This window comes from Lissotriton helveticus, chromosome 5_1 (assembly GCF_964261635.1).
Source record: "Lissotriton helveticus chromosome 5_1, aLisHel1.1, whole genome shotgun sequence".
Taxonomy (NCBI): Eukaryota; Metazoa; Chordata; class Amphibia; order Caudata; family Salamandridae; genus Lissotriton; species Lissotriton helveticus.
Genome location: NC_136065.1, coordinates 42,550,011 through 42,568,326, shown reverse-complemented (window position 1 = coordinate 42,568,326; position 18,316 = coordinate 42,550,011). Strand labels below are relative to the sequence as shown.

At 44.5% G+C, this 18,316-nt stretch overlaps 1 protein-coding gene across 1 annotated transcript in view; it reads left to right on the top strand.

Annotated features, from left to right (window-relative positions):
• LOC144752372 (butyrophilin-like protein 9) overlaps positions 1–18,316 on the top strand; it is a 401,025-nt gene that overhangs the window by 237,409 nt on the left and 145,300 nt on the right. Inside the window, exon 18 of the mRNA XM_078640307.1 lies at positions 4,111–4,131. Within this exon, the coding sequence (XP_078496433.1) occupies positions 4,111–4,131 (21 nt within the window). The remainder of the gene's footprint in view (positions 1–4,110; positions 4,132–18,316) is intronic.

Sequence of the window (18,316 nt, the reverse complement as noted above, 5' to 3'; positions counted from 1 at the left end):
AGCAGACCCAAGACCCACTCACCTTCAGAAGACTCCTCAAGACCTGGCTCTTCGAGCAGCAGCAGCAACCCCTCCCCTCAGCGCCTTTAGAACCTCACGGGTAAGTAGCGTGCTCTACAAGTACTCTGATAGATTGATTGATTGATTGCTGTATCATGGACAAAATCAATTGCATTCTATTATGCAGTTTGCATGGACTCTTCAAACCTTGAAATCTGGGAAGGTGCCTTGGGATTACATGAACATGACATCGTTATTATTGCCTTTTAATTTGACAATTCATGTCAAAGGAAGATGCCACGTTTTCACTGCTGCATATTGAAAAACTGGAATCATTACCATTTTTAGTGGCTGAATAGAATTCGGCAGTTTGGCTTATCCATGGGTTAATAACTCTACCTTTTCTTTTGTTTAAATTTGAATCTTGCATGAAACACTATGCCATAGGCAGATTTGAACCCTTAGGTAGCACCTTTTTACATGAAGTGTGGAATCTCCTGTTTACATATAGGTGCTTGAGGGAAGGAAAAATGGTTTATTTAAAAGGTGAAGATTTCACTTCCACACCAGATCACTCTCTTGTCTGTAGAAATCTGCAATTGCACTTTCTTGTAATATTACAGCGCCTAATCTTACATGAGGTTTTAAAGGCACTCCCACCCTGGCTATTACACCAACTTTCACGTTGTTAGCAGACGATAGTTATTTGTTATTGAATAATGAAGATTGCTGTGGTATTCTTGCCGGTATTCCGTATATCGTTACAGTTTCCCAGCGTGTAGTTTGCTGTAAGAATGTCCTGTTTCTTCCGCCACATGGGATGCTTGATGTTTCCATCTGACCTTCTATTCTGACCTTTAAAGCAGAGTTCAACAAGATGAGTCAAATAAGAGCTCTATTGTCCCAGAAAGGGGTCACTCTTACATCTGCGCGTAAAACATTAGTCCTTGACGTTGCAAACACTCGTACTGAGGTACATGCCTTATTAAATACTGACCTGCCCCTGCTTTTTGGTGCTTTGATTCACACAATCTTTAATGCCTCGTCAACCACGGGCTTGGCGCACTTTTTTAAACTAGTAAGTTCTGGCCTTGTGACCTCATTCCAAACTATATTTGGTGTGATCCCTGCATTTTTTCATTCGATTTTTTCGAGTTTCTTCGGAGGTTTCCTGTTAATTCTCACTTTGGGAGCGGGTGTGCTGCTGTTAATTTGTTTACTCCAAAATGGATGCACATTCTGTGCCCCACAACGATCTGCCCCGGCTGCTCCAGCTAAGTAAGCGGATGCTACAATACTATGGATCGCTACCTCTGGCGACTGGTTTGTCTTTCCGGCTTTCACACTTTACTTGCATGCAGCCTGTTTTCCATTGCCTGGATTGTGGATTTGAATGGGCCCTGGATTTGTGTCTCTGCAACACGGTGTCTCCTGACCTTAATTTTAATCTACTAATGAGTCCCTTAGTTGCTCATGAAATAGGTTGTTCTGGTTTCAGGATTGTGGCCTGCGCATCGGCTCATGGGGTCATGGGCAACTGGAACATATAGGCTGCGGCCAATGACTTTCTGGCACGCAGTTATCTTGAAGAAAGCCCAAGCTGCCCTCTGATTCTGCTAGAGGCTCTGGCTATTGAAGAACATGTATGTTCATTTCCATTACTTAATTGGATGGCTGAAATGTTCATGGATGATGAAAATGACTTTCTGTTGGAAGCAGTTGCAACATACGGTGCCTATACATTGTTGGATTGAGGCGTGGCATTTTTCTGCACTCGTGAAAAAAAATATTTCTCTAATGCCTTGATCTTTTTGTTAATTTTTTGAGGTCTTATGCACACCATGGCCACTCGTGAATGTTTCTACTGACTTGGTTGCTTTTTAATTCGGATTTTCACTCCCAATTATCAAGTTTGGCAAAATTCCTGAACTTGGTTCTGTCTCATTCGAACTTGAACTTTGCGTTCTATGAATCTTGCCCCCTTTATTGTGCGTTCCCAGATCAAGGGAGGGTGTAGTATGGCCTCAGGCCTGCTTTGCGCGCACGTTATGCAGCATGGCTTAATAGAAGTTTAAACACAATTTTACCTTTTACTGCTTTTTCACACAACACTGCATAGCTGTTTTTGTAAGTTAGCCTTCACGAAGGTCTACACATGTGAAAAGGTTTTGTTTTAAACATCTCTAGACTTACATCGTGCCCCTGGTGTGCACAGTGATTGCTAAAGCCGTCAAGGTGATCAAAACATGTTAGCTGTTTTTTGGCATATTCGAGTAACGCTTTTTAGACATAACAATTTGGCGAGCCAACTAATATTCTGGCGCCCCTATTATACACACACTCGCCATGATTTCACACACGTGGAAGATTTCCGTTTCCAGGGATGCAGAGAGTCTATGCTGATCCATATGTAATTCACTCCTACTGAGCGGAAAGATAGGTCCCCCACACAAGCCTAAGAGACCTTCTATAGTTTATAATACATAGTTCCTATATAGGGAGGGTATTAAAACTAGGCGCTATAGGACCCGTTTTCACCATCATTGTAATATGATTTCTCCTTTTGTATTTTATGGAATTGTAACCGTGCTGACCATATTATTTTTAATCATACATCTGCTTATGGTGGCTAAGGTACTGCACATGAGATCACGTTGTTAAAATAAATATTTTAACCTTGCAGTGTTTCCTATTTACTCCTGTTGTGGACTGGTATGAGACTAAAACAAAAAGATGTTCTCACTTCCCACCATTCCTGAGATGGTCCTAAGTCGCTTGTTCTAGGTTGCCTAATCATTGGTTACTTTGCTATAGGACGAAGAGCTAATGTGACACTGATGCTAGCTGGTTGGGGGTTTTCTAGGTACTGAGGTGAGTTTCTGGCACACCACAATTCACTAATGTCCTGGGTCTCTGTGCACAGTTCTGTGTATGAGCAGGATCCTTGCAACAGTGGCTTTGAATGTGGTATTCATAAATGAAACAGGTGTTAGACTTCCATTGTGTCACAGAACGCATCTTGTGAGATTTATTTTTCCCAGCATGCACTTATTATAAAGAATTGCTTAGTGTGTTATATATGAATCGGAGCGCAAAGGGATTTTTCATTGATACTGGCACTTTGGCTGAGTTCTTGCACCTGGAGGTGAGAAATGAGACCCATGTGACCCTACAGCAAAGGAGATACAATGGAGAATGCTGAATCCCCGGGGAATGAATCACATTTGTAATGCATTGGCACTCACCCACCTCTAGGATGGTATAATTAAATACTTAATCTGGTTTCTTCCCTTGGGAACTGGATAATGCTGCTGTGTTTATGAGCTGGCTTGTTGCCAAGTATCCCAGAATGTACATTTCAATACAACCTTAAGTATAGCATTTCCTTTCAGTCCAAGTCAGCTCAATAGCATCTTAGGTCCAGATGTACAAACATTTTGAACTGTGTTTGCTTCACAAAAGTGATGCAAAGCACCACAATTTTTAGGATGTATGACATTACAACGCATGCTTTTACCACGCATGCTATTACAACACAGCTTTTACAACGCATGCTGTTACAACGCATAGCGCTTTGGGGTGCTGGATAGTGAATAGTTTAATTTACTATTCCAACTCCAGTCCCCGTGGATAGTAGGGAAGGTGTTGGATAGTAAATTAAAACTATTCCCTATCCTAGAGCGCCCCCCAGTGCAATGCGTTGTAATGGTTTTCGTTGTAAAACCTGCGTTGTAAAAGCACTGCGTTGTAAAAGTTTCGTTGTAAAGGATGTTTCCCCAATTTTTAATATGAAGTTAAGTTTACGCACTGATACGAAGATTTTACACAGCTGAAGAGTTGGTGCACCCAGTTGCTGTTCGTGTAGTGTTCCAAACGCAGATTCATTTTTTGTGTTTAATTCAAAATGTCAAGTGCTGATTGTGTTGTGACATTTTCTATCTCATCATTTTTAACACTGTTTCCGTCATTTTTGTGAATTGCTTTAGTTACACTCTAGCACAGTTGTCATAATATTCAAACGTGGAATATCATTTGAATGTTTGCCTTTGAAATTTGGCACCTTTGTGTATTAAATCTCCACAAGTAACATATCTGTCGTTGAAATTTCAGACACTCTCCAGAAGGAAAAAGGTATGTGAAATTGCATTAAAACAAAGGTAAGGGCAAGCACAAATCTAGTCAAGGAGACTACTTCTGTTAAACAACTTGCCTGGAGATTGTTCATTGCCTGTCTTGCATTATTTCCTTGTCATGATGTTGGGAACTACATTTTGCTCTATAGAGGAACTATACTGCATGATGTCTCCTTTATACTAAGACAGAAGTCTCCTACACAGTAAGAAAGGCAATATCCAAACCGCAGAGTAGCAGAAAGCACCACGATGCTCCCCAACTGATTGCACTCCAATTAGACGCTTGTACTCCTTTTTCAAAATCTTCAGAAGTGCTAATTATGAAATGTGTGTTCTACTATAGCTTATCTGAGTAGACATATCAAAAGAATGAATTGCCAAATGACTCTAGGTTTAAAGAAAATGATTATGAGGTTCAAAAAAGTTCAACATATTGTTTGGTACTTATTTTTGAAGCCTATTTATGTTCTGCAATGAATGTATTACTTTTCAAAGACTCCAAACCAGTATAGTGCAAGGCAACTTGATGTCATATACTTAAAGAAATATGGCCACGATTGAGTGATTTTTTTAAAAGTATAATGAGTGTGAATGTGATAGGTCAGTTTGAAATGCATCGGCTATCTATGACTATGTGAAACAAAATATCTTAAAAATATGACATTTCTGACATTTTCCCAAAATTAATTAAACACTGTCCAAATAGCTAGTGCTACCCTTTCTGATTTTCCATAATCTGGTTACTTTCACTATTAGGAAATGTAGAAATAAATTGCACATTCTCAAAACAAGAATAACCTTTTCATTTCTATATTTTATCTGATAGGTGATTTAATCAAATTAAGCTGTATGTTTTTAAATTGAGCAGTGGTAAATAGATTATATATTTTTAAAACTAGTGAGCTCATAATAAATAGATTTTTGTGTACACAGACAATTTCCAAAAAGAAAAAGGGGAGTGCTATGGTTAGTCTTTAATACAGAAGCATTAGTTGAATTATGATCCCTTCTAGTGGTATTTTGCTGCTACTTTACAGAGTAGATCATGTATCGTAGCCTAAGCATAGAAACAGTTTTTTGTGGAATTAAAATCAGGAACTTTACTTGCTTAAAGCTCTCAAAGTTTGAAATCCTTCTTGTGTGATACTCTGACTCTGGTAAATTGTCTGGAAATAGAACAACAGTTTACGAAATAAGAACAGACATTTAATGTTCTGTTTTCTTGCTTAATATCATACTAAAAGTAAAGGGCACCAATTTTATATTGTTATCCTCTCCAGTCTTTACATCATTGAGATGAATTGTACTCACTTGGGGGTCCATTATGATATCGGGCGGATTGCCAGATTTCCCCCTGCCATATTAGGATGGCGGTGGGGACCACGGCGGACGGAAAGACTGTCGCCTTGCGGCCGGGGCGGAAAAGGAATAATATGGTGGTGGTGTCTAACAGACACCGCCAGCCATATTATGATGTCTGGTTTTCAGTGCCTTTCCACGGCGGCGATGCCGCCACGGAACGGCATGCGGTCTTCAGTAAAGGTGGGGGGTGCACATGGGAGGTACCTGAGGTACCCCCCTTCATTGTCATTAACAAAGCGGCAGGCACCGCGCGGTGCCTGCCGCTTTGTAAATGACAATGTGAAAGTGCATTTTCAGCATTGTGGCGGGCAGTGCAGAGAGCACCGCCTGCCACAATGCTGAAAATACAGGATGTGCCCGCCACTGTGGCGGGCAAATCCTAATAGCACCCCCAGGACCCCCGCCCTTATGGCGGGCGGTCCCGATTTACGATGGGATGACGGGCGTACTTTGCCCGCCCGTCATCCTAATGAGGCCCTTGATGCGCTCTACAGTTTACTTGTGAAGGCTTCAAATCACACCTTTAATTATGTCAGACTCTTCCTCTTTGTGAATATATTTTCCAATTGCCAGCTGACAGGGTCTGTGACCTGTCTGTCTTAGAAATGCATTGCATATATATATTTAAAAATATGCATTTCCATAACATAGCACACTTGGCATTTTCAGGCTTCTTGTGCAAGACCATCTTCCTGGTCCCCTTCAGCATATAAAAGGAAAACTCAGGGAGGTGTAATTAACAGTATGGAGATAATGAAACTTATTATAAACTGGCAAATGCTCCACCCTGTCACTCTTGTAATATCCTCTTTCTTAGGGGTGTGTTTCATGGTTGGAAACCTTGGCCTATTGCCTGCCTGTCATTGGGCTACCTGGTGATAGTTACCCATATTTAGAGAATAGCTGCATTTCCAAACTGTTTCTCCTCAGAAGATTCATGCGAAATGTAAATCCATACATGGCTCCATACATAGGGTCAAACTCCATATGCCTTATAGACAGTTATTTTTAATTAGCAAACTTCAACTTTTGCAGGTGTTTATTTAAATCCTACAATTCTCATGAGCAGGTTATTTAAATTTGTTAAGTACCTCTCGTTAGAGTACTCTAGCCTCAGTTTAATAATCACTCAAGAGAAGCACGGAAGAATTAGGATGTTTTTTCCAATTAGGAACAGTAGCCATCCACCAGGGAAACCCAGGCCATAGCAATTGATGAGTTATGAGGCTGTTTTAATGCACACATCAACCCAATAAGTTAAGAGATGCATAGAGAGCATAATAAGTATTTAATTCTTCAGATGCCTGAACCAAAATGATAATAACCAACATTGGGCATTGATGGCCATTGCAGAATTGTTAATAACACGCCCAGTTGAAGGGGGAGGAGCCGCGACTGCGACCAAGATGGCCGCTTGAGCATCGGCTCCGCCAGCTGCCACATCCTGACTGCCACTCTGGCATAATATCCTGTACCCCGTCCCCGCTATCTGGTGGGGGACTGTCACCTGAGTCACTAGGTGAAATTTGGGATCGATCGAGTGCTTCGGCGACCGAATATCGTCGTCGGAAGTATCGGGGCCCTCGAAGCCGGAGGCCGGGACCCCGAGTGTGCCACAGCCCAGAGCACAGTGCGACAACACCGGGTACCAAGACCGGAAGTGGCCGGTCGGACCATCATCCGTTGTACCCGGGTGGAGATTGAGGTGCCCTCGCTCTCTCCGAGACTCGCTGCAGCCAACTCTCGCAAATCACCCTTCCGCTCGACCGAGGAGTGGTGGGTTTCGCCTTCCTTTGTGATCGAGATGACGACTCGCGACCCTGACAAGCCGAAGACCCAGAGACCGAACCGTCTGGTCCAATCGAACCGGATCGATAAATATGCTGTCTCTAAGGACACCTCACTGGAGGCGAAGGGCTCTCCGATCCGGGGCCCAGAGAAGGGTCCGACTGGTGATGAACCCACGATGAAGGAGGTGACGGCGGCCATAAAGGGAATTCAGTCCTCTTGGGAATCTATTGATCATAAATTGGACACCGTCACCATTGAGGTGGGACTAGTCAGGGCCGATTTAACCAAGACTTCAGAGAAAGTGAAAGACTTGGGGATCAAAACGGGGAGTCTTATTGAAGATGTGTCAGAACTGCAGAGAGCAGTGTCGGACCTTAAATCGGCCCGTACCCAATTCGACCGTAAGCTTGATGAGTACGAGGGACGGGCAAGACGAAACAACGTTCGCATTCTTGGGGTCCCGGAGCATGCCGAGGGGGCCTCCCCAGACCTTTTTGTCGAAGATCTCATCCTGCGCCACCTGAAACCGAAGGGATTGAGTAACTTTTTCAGAGTGGAGAGTGCTCATCGAGTGCCCGGTGGTCGCCCCAAAACTGGGGCACCTCCTCGCCCCATTATTGCCCGTGTCCTGAATTTTCGGGACAGGGACGCCATCTTGCAGTCGGCGAGATCATCGGGCCCGCTGGCCTACGAAAATGCGTCACTGTTGTTCTTTCCTGACTTTACCCGGTTGGTGCAGAGACAACGGCAAGGATTCGTGCCCGTAAAGAGGAGACTGCGGGATTGGGAAATGAAATACTCTATGTTGTATCCGGCCCGCCTACGGATTGAACACGCTGGCAAACCTTGGTTTTTTGACTCACCAGAGTTGGCGGAGAACTGGCTTGATCATCTTGTGGACCCTGGTCCCGAGGGCGACTCTAATGTCGGTGACGAGGACTGACTCCCTGTCAGATAATATTGACTATATGCCTTAACTTCCTTCACATTGCGGGGTTCTCTGGGGTATATTTGCCCCCCTTTGTACCTGCTTCCTGCCTGTTATTCTTATTTGTGTAATATTGGGGGGACTCGGGCGGTCTGGGGTGGTGGGGGCTGGCGACCTGTTGTAAGGTCCTCCTCCTTTTCTACGTTTAGAACTTAGTTTGTGGGGGCGACAGGCACACCGCGAGTTGGGGATGTGTACGAGTTACATGCAGGGGTGCAGGGTGGGGGGAGTCTCTGTTTCGTGACCGGAGTATGCACAGGAATCCTTTGAAATGTACTCGATTATCCTATACCAATGACCACTTTTAGACAGGGTCTGGGATTCTCGGTCCTTAGTTGGAACGTCAATGGCCTAGGCAATAGAATTAAGCGCACTGCTGTCGGCCAGTTTATTAGACGGAGGTCTCCAGATGTTGTACTGCTACAAGAGACCCATTTGTTTGGGAAACGTTGTATGGCATTGCACAGGGGTGGCTACAAGCTGGTGGCACATGCTGGTTTTACTTCGGGATCCAGGGGAGTGGGTATTTTGCTTAAGAATTTGTTTCCGTTTACCATTCATTCCACCTGGTCCGATAATCGTGGGCGATATGTGGCCATCTCTGGTGTTTGGGAGGGTAGAACTGTATCGCTTGTGTCTGTGTATGTTCCCCCCTCGCTCCAGACCGATACCTTCTGTGACCTGGGTCGGGTGTTCCTGACTCTGCCCATGGGAATCATGGTGATTGGGGGTGATTTTAACACAGTTGTAGATGGTGCACTGGACAGGCTCCCTACCCGTGCCTTATTACCCTCTCACAAGTGGTTGCCTGATTTCCTTTTGTCAACTGGCTTGGTTGATAGCTGGCGCGCACAGCACCCGGGAGGGATGGAGTATACGCACGCATCCGCTGCACACCATTCCCTCTCTAGAATTGACTACGTCCTTCTGCCGGCGGCGCATGCGGCCATGATTAGCGAAGTGGCGCACTTAGTGCGGGGGATCTTCGATCACTCGCCATTGTGGCTACGTGTGTGTGTGGGTCGTGGTGATGTGGGTAGGATTGCCCCAATCCCCGCTTGGAGATTGCGCGATCCTGCGGTGAAACGAGAATTGGGACGGGTGACTGAGAACTATTTCAGTGAAAATCAGGGTTTGGTCGCCTCAAGATGTTCTCTTTGGGAGGCCTACAAAACAGTCGTCAGGGGGGAGGTCCTATCACTTGTTGCAGAGCAAAAACAAAAGAGAAGGGCTGAGATAGACAGGGTGGAGGTGGAGCTATTGACCCTCGAAACCGCTGCTTCCTCCGGGGGCGACCCGTGGGCGGATCATCGCCTCGGGCTGCTCCGGGACGAATACAAGTCTTTGACTCGAGATACCGCTAGGGCACAGTTAGATACCAGGCACGACAGAATTTATGAACATGGTGACAAGGCTGGCAAGCTAATTGCATGGTTGGAGAAGGGTGACTGGGGCTCTAGGCTGGTCCCGGAGCTGCAAACCGCAGGCTCTGGGGTCACGTCTGACCCCCAGTTGATAGTGGATGAGTTTGCTCGTTATTATTCTGAGGTATATGCCACCGCCGGACTGTTCACCGAGGAGGACAGCTCGGATATGTTACGTGATCTTGTGATGCCGGTTTTGTCGAATGACGATAGGAGTTATTTGGACTCTGCCCTCACAAACGACGAGGTGGCAATGGCAATTAGGGGAGTGCATTCTGGAAAGGCCTCTGGCCCAAATGGCCTTCCGATCGAACTGTTTAAGCCTAACGCTGATCGCTTGGCCCCTCACATGAGGGGCATGTTTGCTGAGAGTTTGGAGCGTGGTCAATTGCCTTACGACCAGCGAGTGGCCAATATCGTTGTTATTTATAAGGAGGGCAAGCCGCGGCTCGAGTGCTCCTCTTATCGCCCGATCTCGCTATTAAACGCGGAGCCCAAGATTCTGGCTAAACTACTCGCTACACAGCTTGTAAAGGTTATATCCACCCTGGTACACCCGGACCAGTCTGGCTTTATGCCCCGGAGGAACATCGCTCTGAATCTTAGGCGCCTTCATGGTGTCCTGGCGAATGCTTCCTATATCTACGAGCCCGCCATTTTACTGTCGCTGGATGCCACCATGTCGTTCGACCGGGTGGAATGGCCCTATCTCTTTGCCGTCCTGACTAAATTGGGCTTCGGCCCCGGCTTCATAGGCTGGGTCCGACTCCTGTACTCTGCTACGTTGTCCCGGGTCGTTGTAAACAATCACAAGTCGAGCGACTTTTCTCTTGGGCGTGGCACTCGCCAGGGCTGCCCCCTTTCACCACTACTGTTCGCTCTTGCCCTGGAACCCCTGGCGGCCTGGGTGCGCTGGGACCGTTCCATTAAGGGGTTGCGTTGGACTCCGGAGTGGGAAGACAAGATTTCGCTTTATGCGGATGATATTCTTTTGTATCTTTCCTCCCCCCGGTCCTCTTTGATCGTGTTTATGGACATACTAGCCGTTTTCAGCAGGCATTCGGGTTTCTTGATAAACTGGTCTAAATCGGTGTTGTTTGTACTGAGTGGAGATCCCCCCAGGGTTCCCGATATATGTCCTGTGAGGGTGGAGTCGACAAGTTTCCGTTATCTCGGGATTCATATTTCTCTGGATCCCACGGTGCGCCACAGGTTGAATCTACTGCTTCCTTTAGCCAGACTGCGTGCGGACACGGTGCGGTGGAAGGCATTGCCTCTCACAATGCTGGGTCGCGCCACCCTCTTTAAGATGATGGCCCTTCCGCGCTTCTTATATGCTCTCCATAACTCCTTTGACTCGATCCCTCCGTCGTGTTTCCGTGAGATAGAGTCTCTTCAGCGTGGTTTGCTGTGGGAGGGACGCCCGCGTATCGCCCTCTCCAAACTGATGTTGCCCTGGTATGATGGTGGGATTGGGCTGCCGAACATCCGTAAATACTATTGGGCTTCGCAGTTGGCACCTATCAATTAGTCGATATACGGCTCTCCTAATGACCCTGGATATGAGATGGACCGTAGCCAGTTACCAGGGGGCGATTTCACCCGTGTTCTATATGCTCGCCGCGGGCGGTTTCCTCTGACGGGGCCTACTCTGCGCTCCGTGACGGTGTGGCACGAGGCCAATACCGCCCTTCATTGGGCGGGACGCTTGACTTTGTCTACGCCGCTCTGGAGCTCTGAGAGATTGGGGATGCTTTGGAAGTCGAAGGGTTTTGACCGGTGGGATCTCATTGGCATTTCGCGGATACGTGACATTTGGGGCAAAGGTAGGATCTTGACCTTTGAGGAGCTGCAGGCCGCACACCAATTGCAAGACACTGAGTGGTTCCGTTACCTGCAGATTAGTCATGCCTTGCGAGCGGTGGTACCTCGTGGTGAGGAGTTACCGGAATGCTCCCCCCTGGAGGATCGCCTACTGGATGGCCTACTACCTACTAAATTGATCTCCCTCACGTATCGTAAGCTGGTCCACCACTCGGAGGACCCACTGGTGCGCCTACGCAATCAGTGGGTAGCCGATGGCCTCGTGCTGGACGATGAGGACTGGAAGGAGGCGGTAGCGTCCCCTAGAGAAATAGCGGTACCAATGAGGTTGAGATTGATTCAGCTTCGGACCCTTCACCGTTCCTATGTGACGGGCCTGAACCTGCAGAGAATGGGGCTGACGGATTCACTCCACTGCCGACGAGGCTGTGGCTTGCCGGGGTCATTCATGCATATTTTTAGGGAATGTCGTGAGGTCCGCCAGTTTTGGGATGGTATCCATGAAAAGATGAGTGATGTGTGGGAGTTGCGGGTTGCTCCTAAGGCAAGGCGATGTCTGTTAAATGTGTGGGAACCCACGGACCTGCCGATACATGGGAGGGGTGACCCTGGTGTGTGCAATTGCTAAACGTAACATCGCGCAGCTTTGGGGGGCGACCCGGGCTCCCAGAGTCAGCAAGTGGATGGAAGACCTCGACTGGTGCATGTTTCGTGAGAAGTATGTCTATGTGTCCAGGGGACGACCCCGTAAATGGGTCAAGATATGGCGTAGAATTAATCAAAAAGGTTGGAATGGACACTAGTGTCTACAGAACCATTGGTTCGAATTTTGACAACCCTCATAGGCAGCCTGATTTTACGATGCGGTATATCTGTTTTTCCGCCCCATCAGGTGTCGTGGCATATTCATAGGGTAGTCAAAAAGTGTGGTATGCCTGCCTCACCCGAGGCTACCTCTGGTCCAAGTAGAAGTATCCAGAAATAATAGGGAGGGTATAGAGGTTATAAAAGCAGTGTATCTCCAAAATTATTTTAATGGAAAGGGAGATAACACTGTGAATAAAAATAGAGCGATATAGTTGTAATCGAGTAACTAGATTACCATATATCTATATATATATGGATGCATCGTCAACATGTTTCAGCTCTCTGGGCCCAGCCGGGTCTTTAGAACTTTCGTCAGGACAATAAAACAAACAGAAAACATACATTCGGTTACTCACACCATTAGTGTAGCTTCCTTTCGCTATTTAAAGTGTTTCTTATTTTGCCACCTGCAATATAGGAACACAAACATATACAATCCCAAACATTGTGGCATTGTGATTATGGTGATTAGGCATCGTGATTCAAAGAACCACATACACACAAACTAGAATTACTAGTGAATTTATGCGCTTTACTTCTAGTCACACATAAACGTTTTTTCGCGAGAAAACAGGTAAATGGGGAACAAATGTGAATGGATTACTGGGAACATGCAATACATGCGTATTTTTGCTACCGCACGACTAGTTGGTGCTGCGTGCAATAGCTTCATACCAAGGACAAGTGAGGCATGTGAGCGCCGATAGGCGGGCAACACTGTATTATGCTGCTTGAACACTTATAATGGTATGCGAATCATTTGTAGATAGAGAGCGTATATTTACATTATGTACAGGTAGGCGCAATAAGAGCGTGTTGGCGCGCTGCTTTTCAAATGGATTATGGTGCATAAACATCGCGCGCACTGGTTTTGAAAAAATCGCGTTCTATTATGCATGCGCAATTGTTAGTACCTTATTGGCTTCTTTTCAATGCTTCAGCAAGGGTGCAGAAGTAGCTCTTCGTGGTCTCTACTGGAGAGATAGTATTGGGAATTAAAGGGTCGCAATGACCGGTCTTACCCGTGTTTCTCCGTCTCTTCATTTTTAGGACTTGCTCTTACCCTCGTGGACCGCGTTATGGGCCTTGTGCTGACTCTGCCCTTGGTTACAGGCGGGGCACAGTTGCTGGGCTTTTCTACAGTGTGAGCAGTGACACAAAAGTAGGACTCAAGACTCATCTCAATATGGCCACTCGTGTGTTTTGTATCAGCCTCAGTACATTATCCACAGCAGTAGTTTGCAATATTATAAGTGTTATAGATACACAAGAGGACTTGATTTTCAGATAGATCCCATTGTAAGGTCTCAATTAATTTAATTCAAATTTAAATTGCATTGTAGTCCCGAGGGGAAGTGTGTCTCAAAAATATGTAGATGGCTGATATTGTTCAATTTGGCAATTCTATACTATATAGTATTAACTGGTGAAGTTAATTGAACTGACTCCATGGGATATTGTCGTTCATTCCAGAAATATGGGTGCCAAGGCGGTCCACCCATCTTTGCTCTTTTTCAAAGAGAATTCGTTCTGGATTATTATTTTTATCTTGCAGAATCTCAAGAACTGTCCAGATCAGGGCATCGCAAGTGTGGCCTGCCTCCACAAAGTGTGTACACAGTTTTGTGTTGTTTTTCTTGAGTCGCACATTACTCCTATGTTCCCCGATTCGCAACTTTACTTTTCTACATGTCATGCCTATGTATTGGCGTTTGCAAGGACATGTGATCATGCAGATAAGGTGGGAGGAGTTGCAATTCGTGTGATGTTTCTGGGTCCATTTTAGGGTGCTCGTGAGTTGTAAAATTTTGGTTGGCCTCGTAAACTTACACACCCCACAGGTGCCACATGGGTAATGTCCAGAGACAGGTTGCATTCTGGCATCTCTTGTAATTGTTAGTACTGGTTTTATTTTAGGTCGCGTATGGACCAGGACGTCCTTAATGTTTTTAGTTCTCCGATTCGCAAACCGTGCTTTTGGCCAGTCGAATTGTCCAGAATTGATTATTTGCCAGTTCTTTCTAATTAGCTTTTGTACCCCGTAAGTGGAGGGGCAAAAAGTAGTGACACATGTTACCAGATCTTTTATAGGTTCCTTCACACAGCAGGCTGTTTTTTGCTAAAAACAGCCTGCTGTCATACTACAGTTACCATCCACGGCCATTGCGGGATAATCTCCCCTTTAGTCAGTATTTACGTCACAAGAGAAACTGTAGTAAAGACAGCGATTACAAGCAACAAGCGATGGAACTGAGTCTAAAATTACAACAAAGGGACTACACACCAGCAGTGATTAATAAATGCATGAAAAGGGCGAAACATCAGCCACGCGAATGCCTCCTACAGACAAATGTGAAGGAACCTATAAAAGATCTGGTAACATGTGTCACTACTTTTTGCCCCTCCACTTACGGGGTACAAAAGCTAATTAGAAAGAACTGGCAAATAATCAATTCTGGACAATTCGACTGGCCAAAACCACGGTTTGCGAATCGGAGAACTAAAAACATTAAGGACGTCCTGGTCCATACGCGACCTAAAATAAAACCAGTACTAACAATTACAAGAGATGCCAGAATGCAACCTGTCTCTGGACATTACCCATGTGGCACCTGTGGGGTGTGTACGTTTACGAGGCCAACCAAAATTTTACAACTCACGAGCACCCTAAAATGGATCCAGAAACATCACACGAATTGCAACTCCTCCCACCTTATCTACATGATCACATGTCCTTGCAAACGCCAATACATAGGCATGACATGTAGAAAAGTAAAGTTGCGAATCGGGGAACATAGGAGTAATGTGCGACTCAAGAAAAACAACACAAAACTGTGTACACACTTTGTGGAGGCAGGCCACACTTGCGATGACCTGATCTGGACAGTTCTTGAGATTCTGCAAGATAAAAATAATAATGCAGAACGAATTCTCTTTGAAAAAGAGCAAAGATGGGTGGACCGCCTTGGCACCCATATTTCTGGAATGAACGACAATATCCCATGGAGTCAGTTCAATTAACTTGACCAGTTAATACTATATAGTATAGAATTGCCAAATTGAACAATATCAGCCATCTACATATTTTTGAGACACACTTCCCCTCGGGACTACAATGCAATTTAAATTTGAATTAAATTAATTGAGACCTTACAATGGGATCTATCTGAAAATCAAGTCCTCTTGTGTATCTATAACACTTATAATATTGCAAACTACTGCTGTGGATAATGTACTGAGGCTGATACAAAACACACGAGTGGCCATATTGAGATGAGTCTTGAGTCCTACTTTTGTGTCACTGCTCACACTGTAGAAAAGCCCAGCAACTGTGCCCCGCCTGTAACCAAGGGCAGAGTCAGCACAAGGCCCATAACGCGGTCCACGAGGGTAAGAGCAAGTCCTAAAAACGAAGAGACGGAGAAACACGGGTAAGACCGGTCATTGCGACCCTTTAATTCCCAATACTATCTCTCCAGTAGAGACCACGTAGAGCTACTTCTGCACCCTTGCTGAAACATTGAAAAGAAGCCAATAAGGTACTAACAATTGCGCATGCATAATAGAACGCGATTTTTTCAAAACCAGTGCGCGCGATGTTTATGCACCATAATCCATTTGAAAAGCAGCGCGCCAACACGCTCTTATTGCGCCTACCTGTACATAATGTAAATATACGCTCTCTATCTACAAATGATTCGCATACCATTATAAGTGTTCAAGCAGCATAATACAGTGTTGCCCGCCTATCGGCGCTCACATGCCTCACTTGTCCTTGGTATGAAGCTATTACACGCAGCACCAACTAGTCGTGCGGTAGCAAAAATACGCATGTATTGCATGTTCCCAGTAATCCATTCACATTTGTTCCCCATTTACCTGTTTTCTCGCGAAAAAACGTTTATGTGTGACTAGAAGTAAAGCGCATAAATTCACTAGTAATTCTAGTTTGTGTGTATGTGGTTCTTTGAATCACGATGCCTAATCACCATAATCACAATGCCACAATGTTTGGGATTGTATAAGTTTGTGTTCCTATATTGCAGGTGGCAAAATAAGAAACGCTTTAAATAGCGAAAGGAAGCTACACTAATGGTGTGAGTAACCGAATGTATGTTTTCTGTTTGTTTTATTGTCCTGACGAAAGCTCTAAAGACCCGGCTGGGCCCAGAGAGCTGAAACATGTTGACGATGCATCCATATATATATAGATATATGGTAATCTAGTTACTCGATTACAACTATATCGCTCTATTTTTATTCACAGTGTTATCTCCCTTTCCATTAAAATAATTTTGGAGATACACTGCTTTTATAACCTCTATACCCTCCCTATTATTTCTGGATACTTCTACTTGGACCAGAGGTAGCCTCGGGTGAGGCAGGCATACCACACTTTTTGACTACCCTATGAATATGCCACGACACCTGATGGGGCGGAAAAACAGATATACCGCATCGTAAAATCAGGCTGCCTATGAGGGTTGTCAAAATTCGAACCAATGGTTCTGTAGACACTAGTGTCCATTCCAACCTTTTTGATTAATTCTGGATCTGATCAGGGGAACTGAATGGACCGATTATCCTCTTCCCTCCTTTTTTGATTGAATCACCATATGGCGTGCCTGGAATTCTTATCGTGGGGACATCTGTGAACTGCCTACCCTAGAGCTGACACCTGAGGAACTTGAGACTTCTTAGGCCTGTTTTTATAAATTATTCGCAATGTATCGTGCTTATATGTGAGTCATTGATGTACCTGATATGTGATTTCTGCACTTCGGTCACTGTTTAACTTTGTTTTGTTTCAATAAAAAGATTTAAAAAAAAAAAAAAAAGAAAAAAAAAATTAACACTCCCAGTTATTAAAAAGTACATAAGGCTAGTCATTCATTGCTTTGTGTGTGTGTTGTATGGAGACAAGGAACTTATATCTAGAATACCAATCTGTCTGCAGTGCCAAAGCTCAAGCTCTGTAATATTTGAATATTTGAATCGTCAAAGTACAACTTCATCCATAGGACTGTAAACATGAGCAGTGTTTGAACCCATCATGAGAAACAAGTAGAATCCACCCTCTTCTTAGGTACAAGGAATAAGTTTGTCTGGCCAAGAACAGCCTAAGAGGTAATTGTTGCTGCTCCAGAAACCCTTTACATCTTGGAAAACTATTTTTATTTACCTACAGTCATCCTGTAGTGATAGTTAGTAGGTCCACCAGGAGCTGCCCAGTGCCTTAAAGTTGTTAAAATATGTGTCAAGAATACTATGACAATTCTCGTTCAGACTTTTCAATTTCCATCATTTTGTCCTTTCAGACTCTAGGAATTCAATTTTGAGCATTTTCCAAACTTTGCTATTTCTTTTTATAGAATGTGTGATGTTATAGAGCTGTTTAAAATAGTAGAAAGGCCTGCACCATGTGTACCCGCTATCCAGGAATGTTAATGAATGTTAACTAAATACTATCTCTATGATAAATGATTTGGCACAATTCCTGCCATTCTTGTCTTGTCATATTCTTGCTTTTTGCTTTAATATCTGAAAATCCTGTAATTGCTTACAAAATAAAAAGTAGAAAAAGATAAAAATTGGAAATTGTATACATTAAAATTTCCGATAACAGGTCATACATAGAGAAAACGTTCCAGACATAGTTATATAGGCAAAAGCTTTGCCGGTTTTTAGCCCGAACCTCAGTTGGAGGCGACAGTGGGAGGAAATACCTTACAGCTGGTCACTGTTTATGATTCATTCTCGTACATGCTTCTTAGTCGTGACAGGAAATAGCTAACTTACTATTTTATAACTAAATCATAAGCATGTTGGGTGAATCAGCCGAGAATCTCAGGCACAATTTACTATTTACTGCTTAAGCAAAGATAGTATAAATCTCAATGTTAGGTGGACCAACCTAGAATTTCATG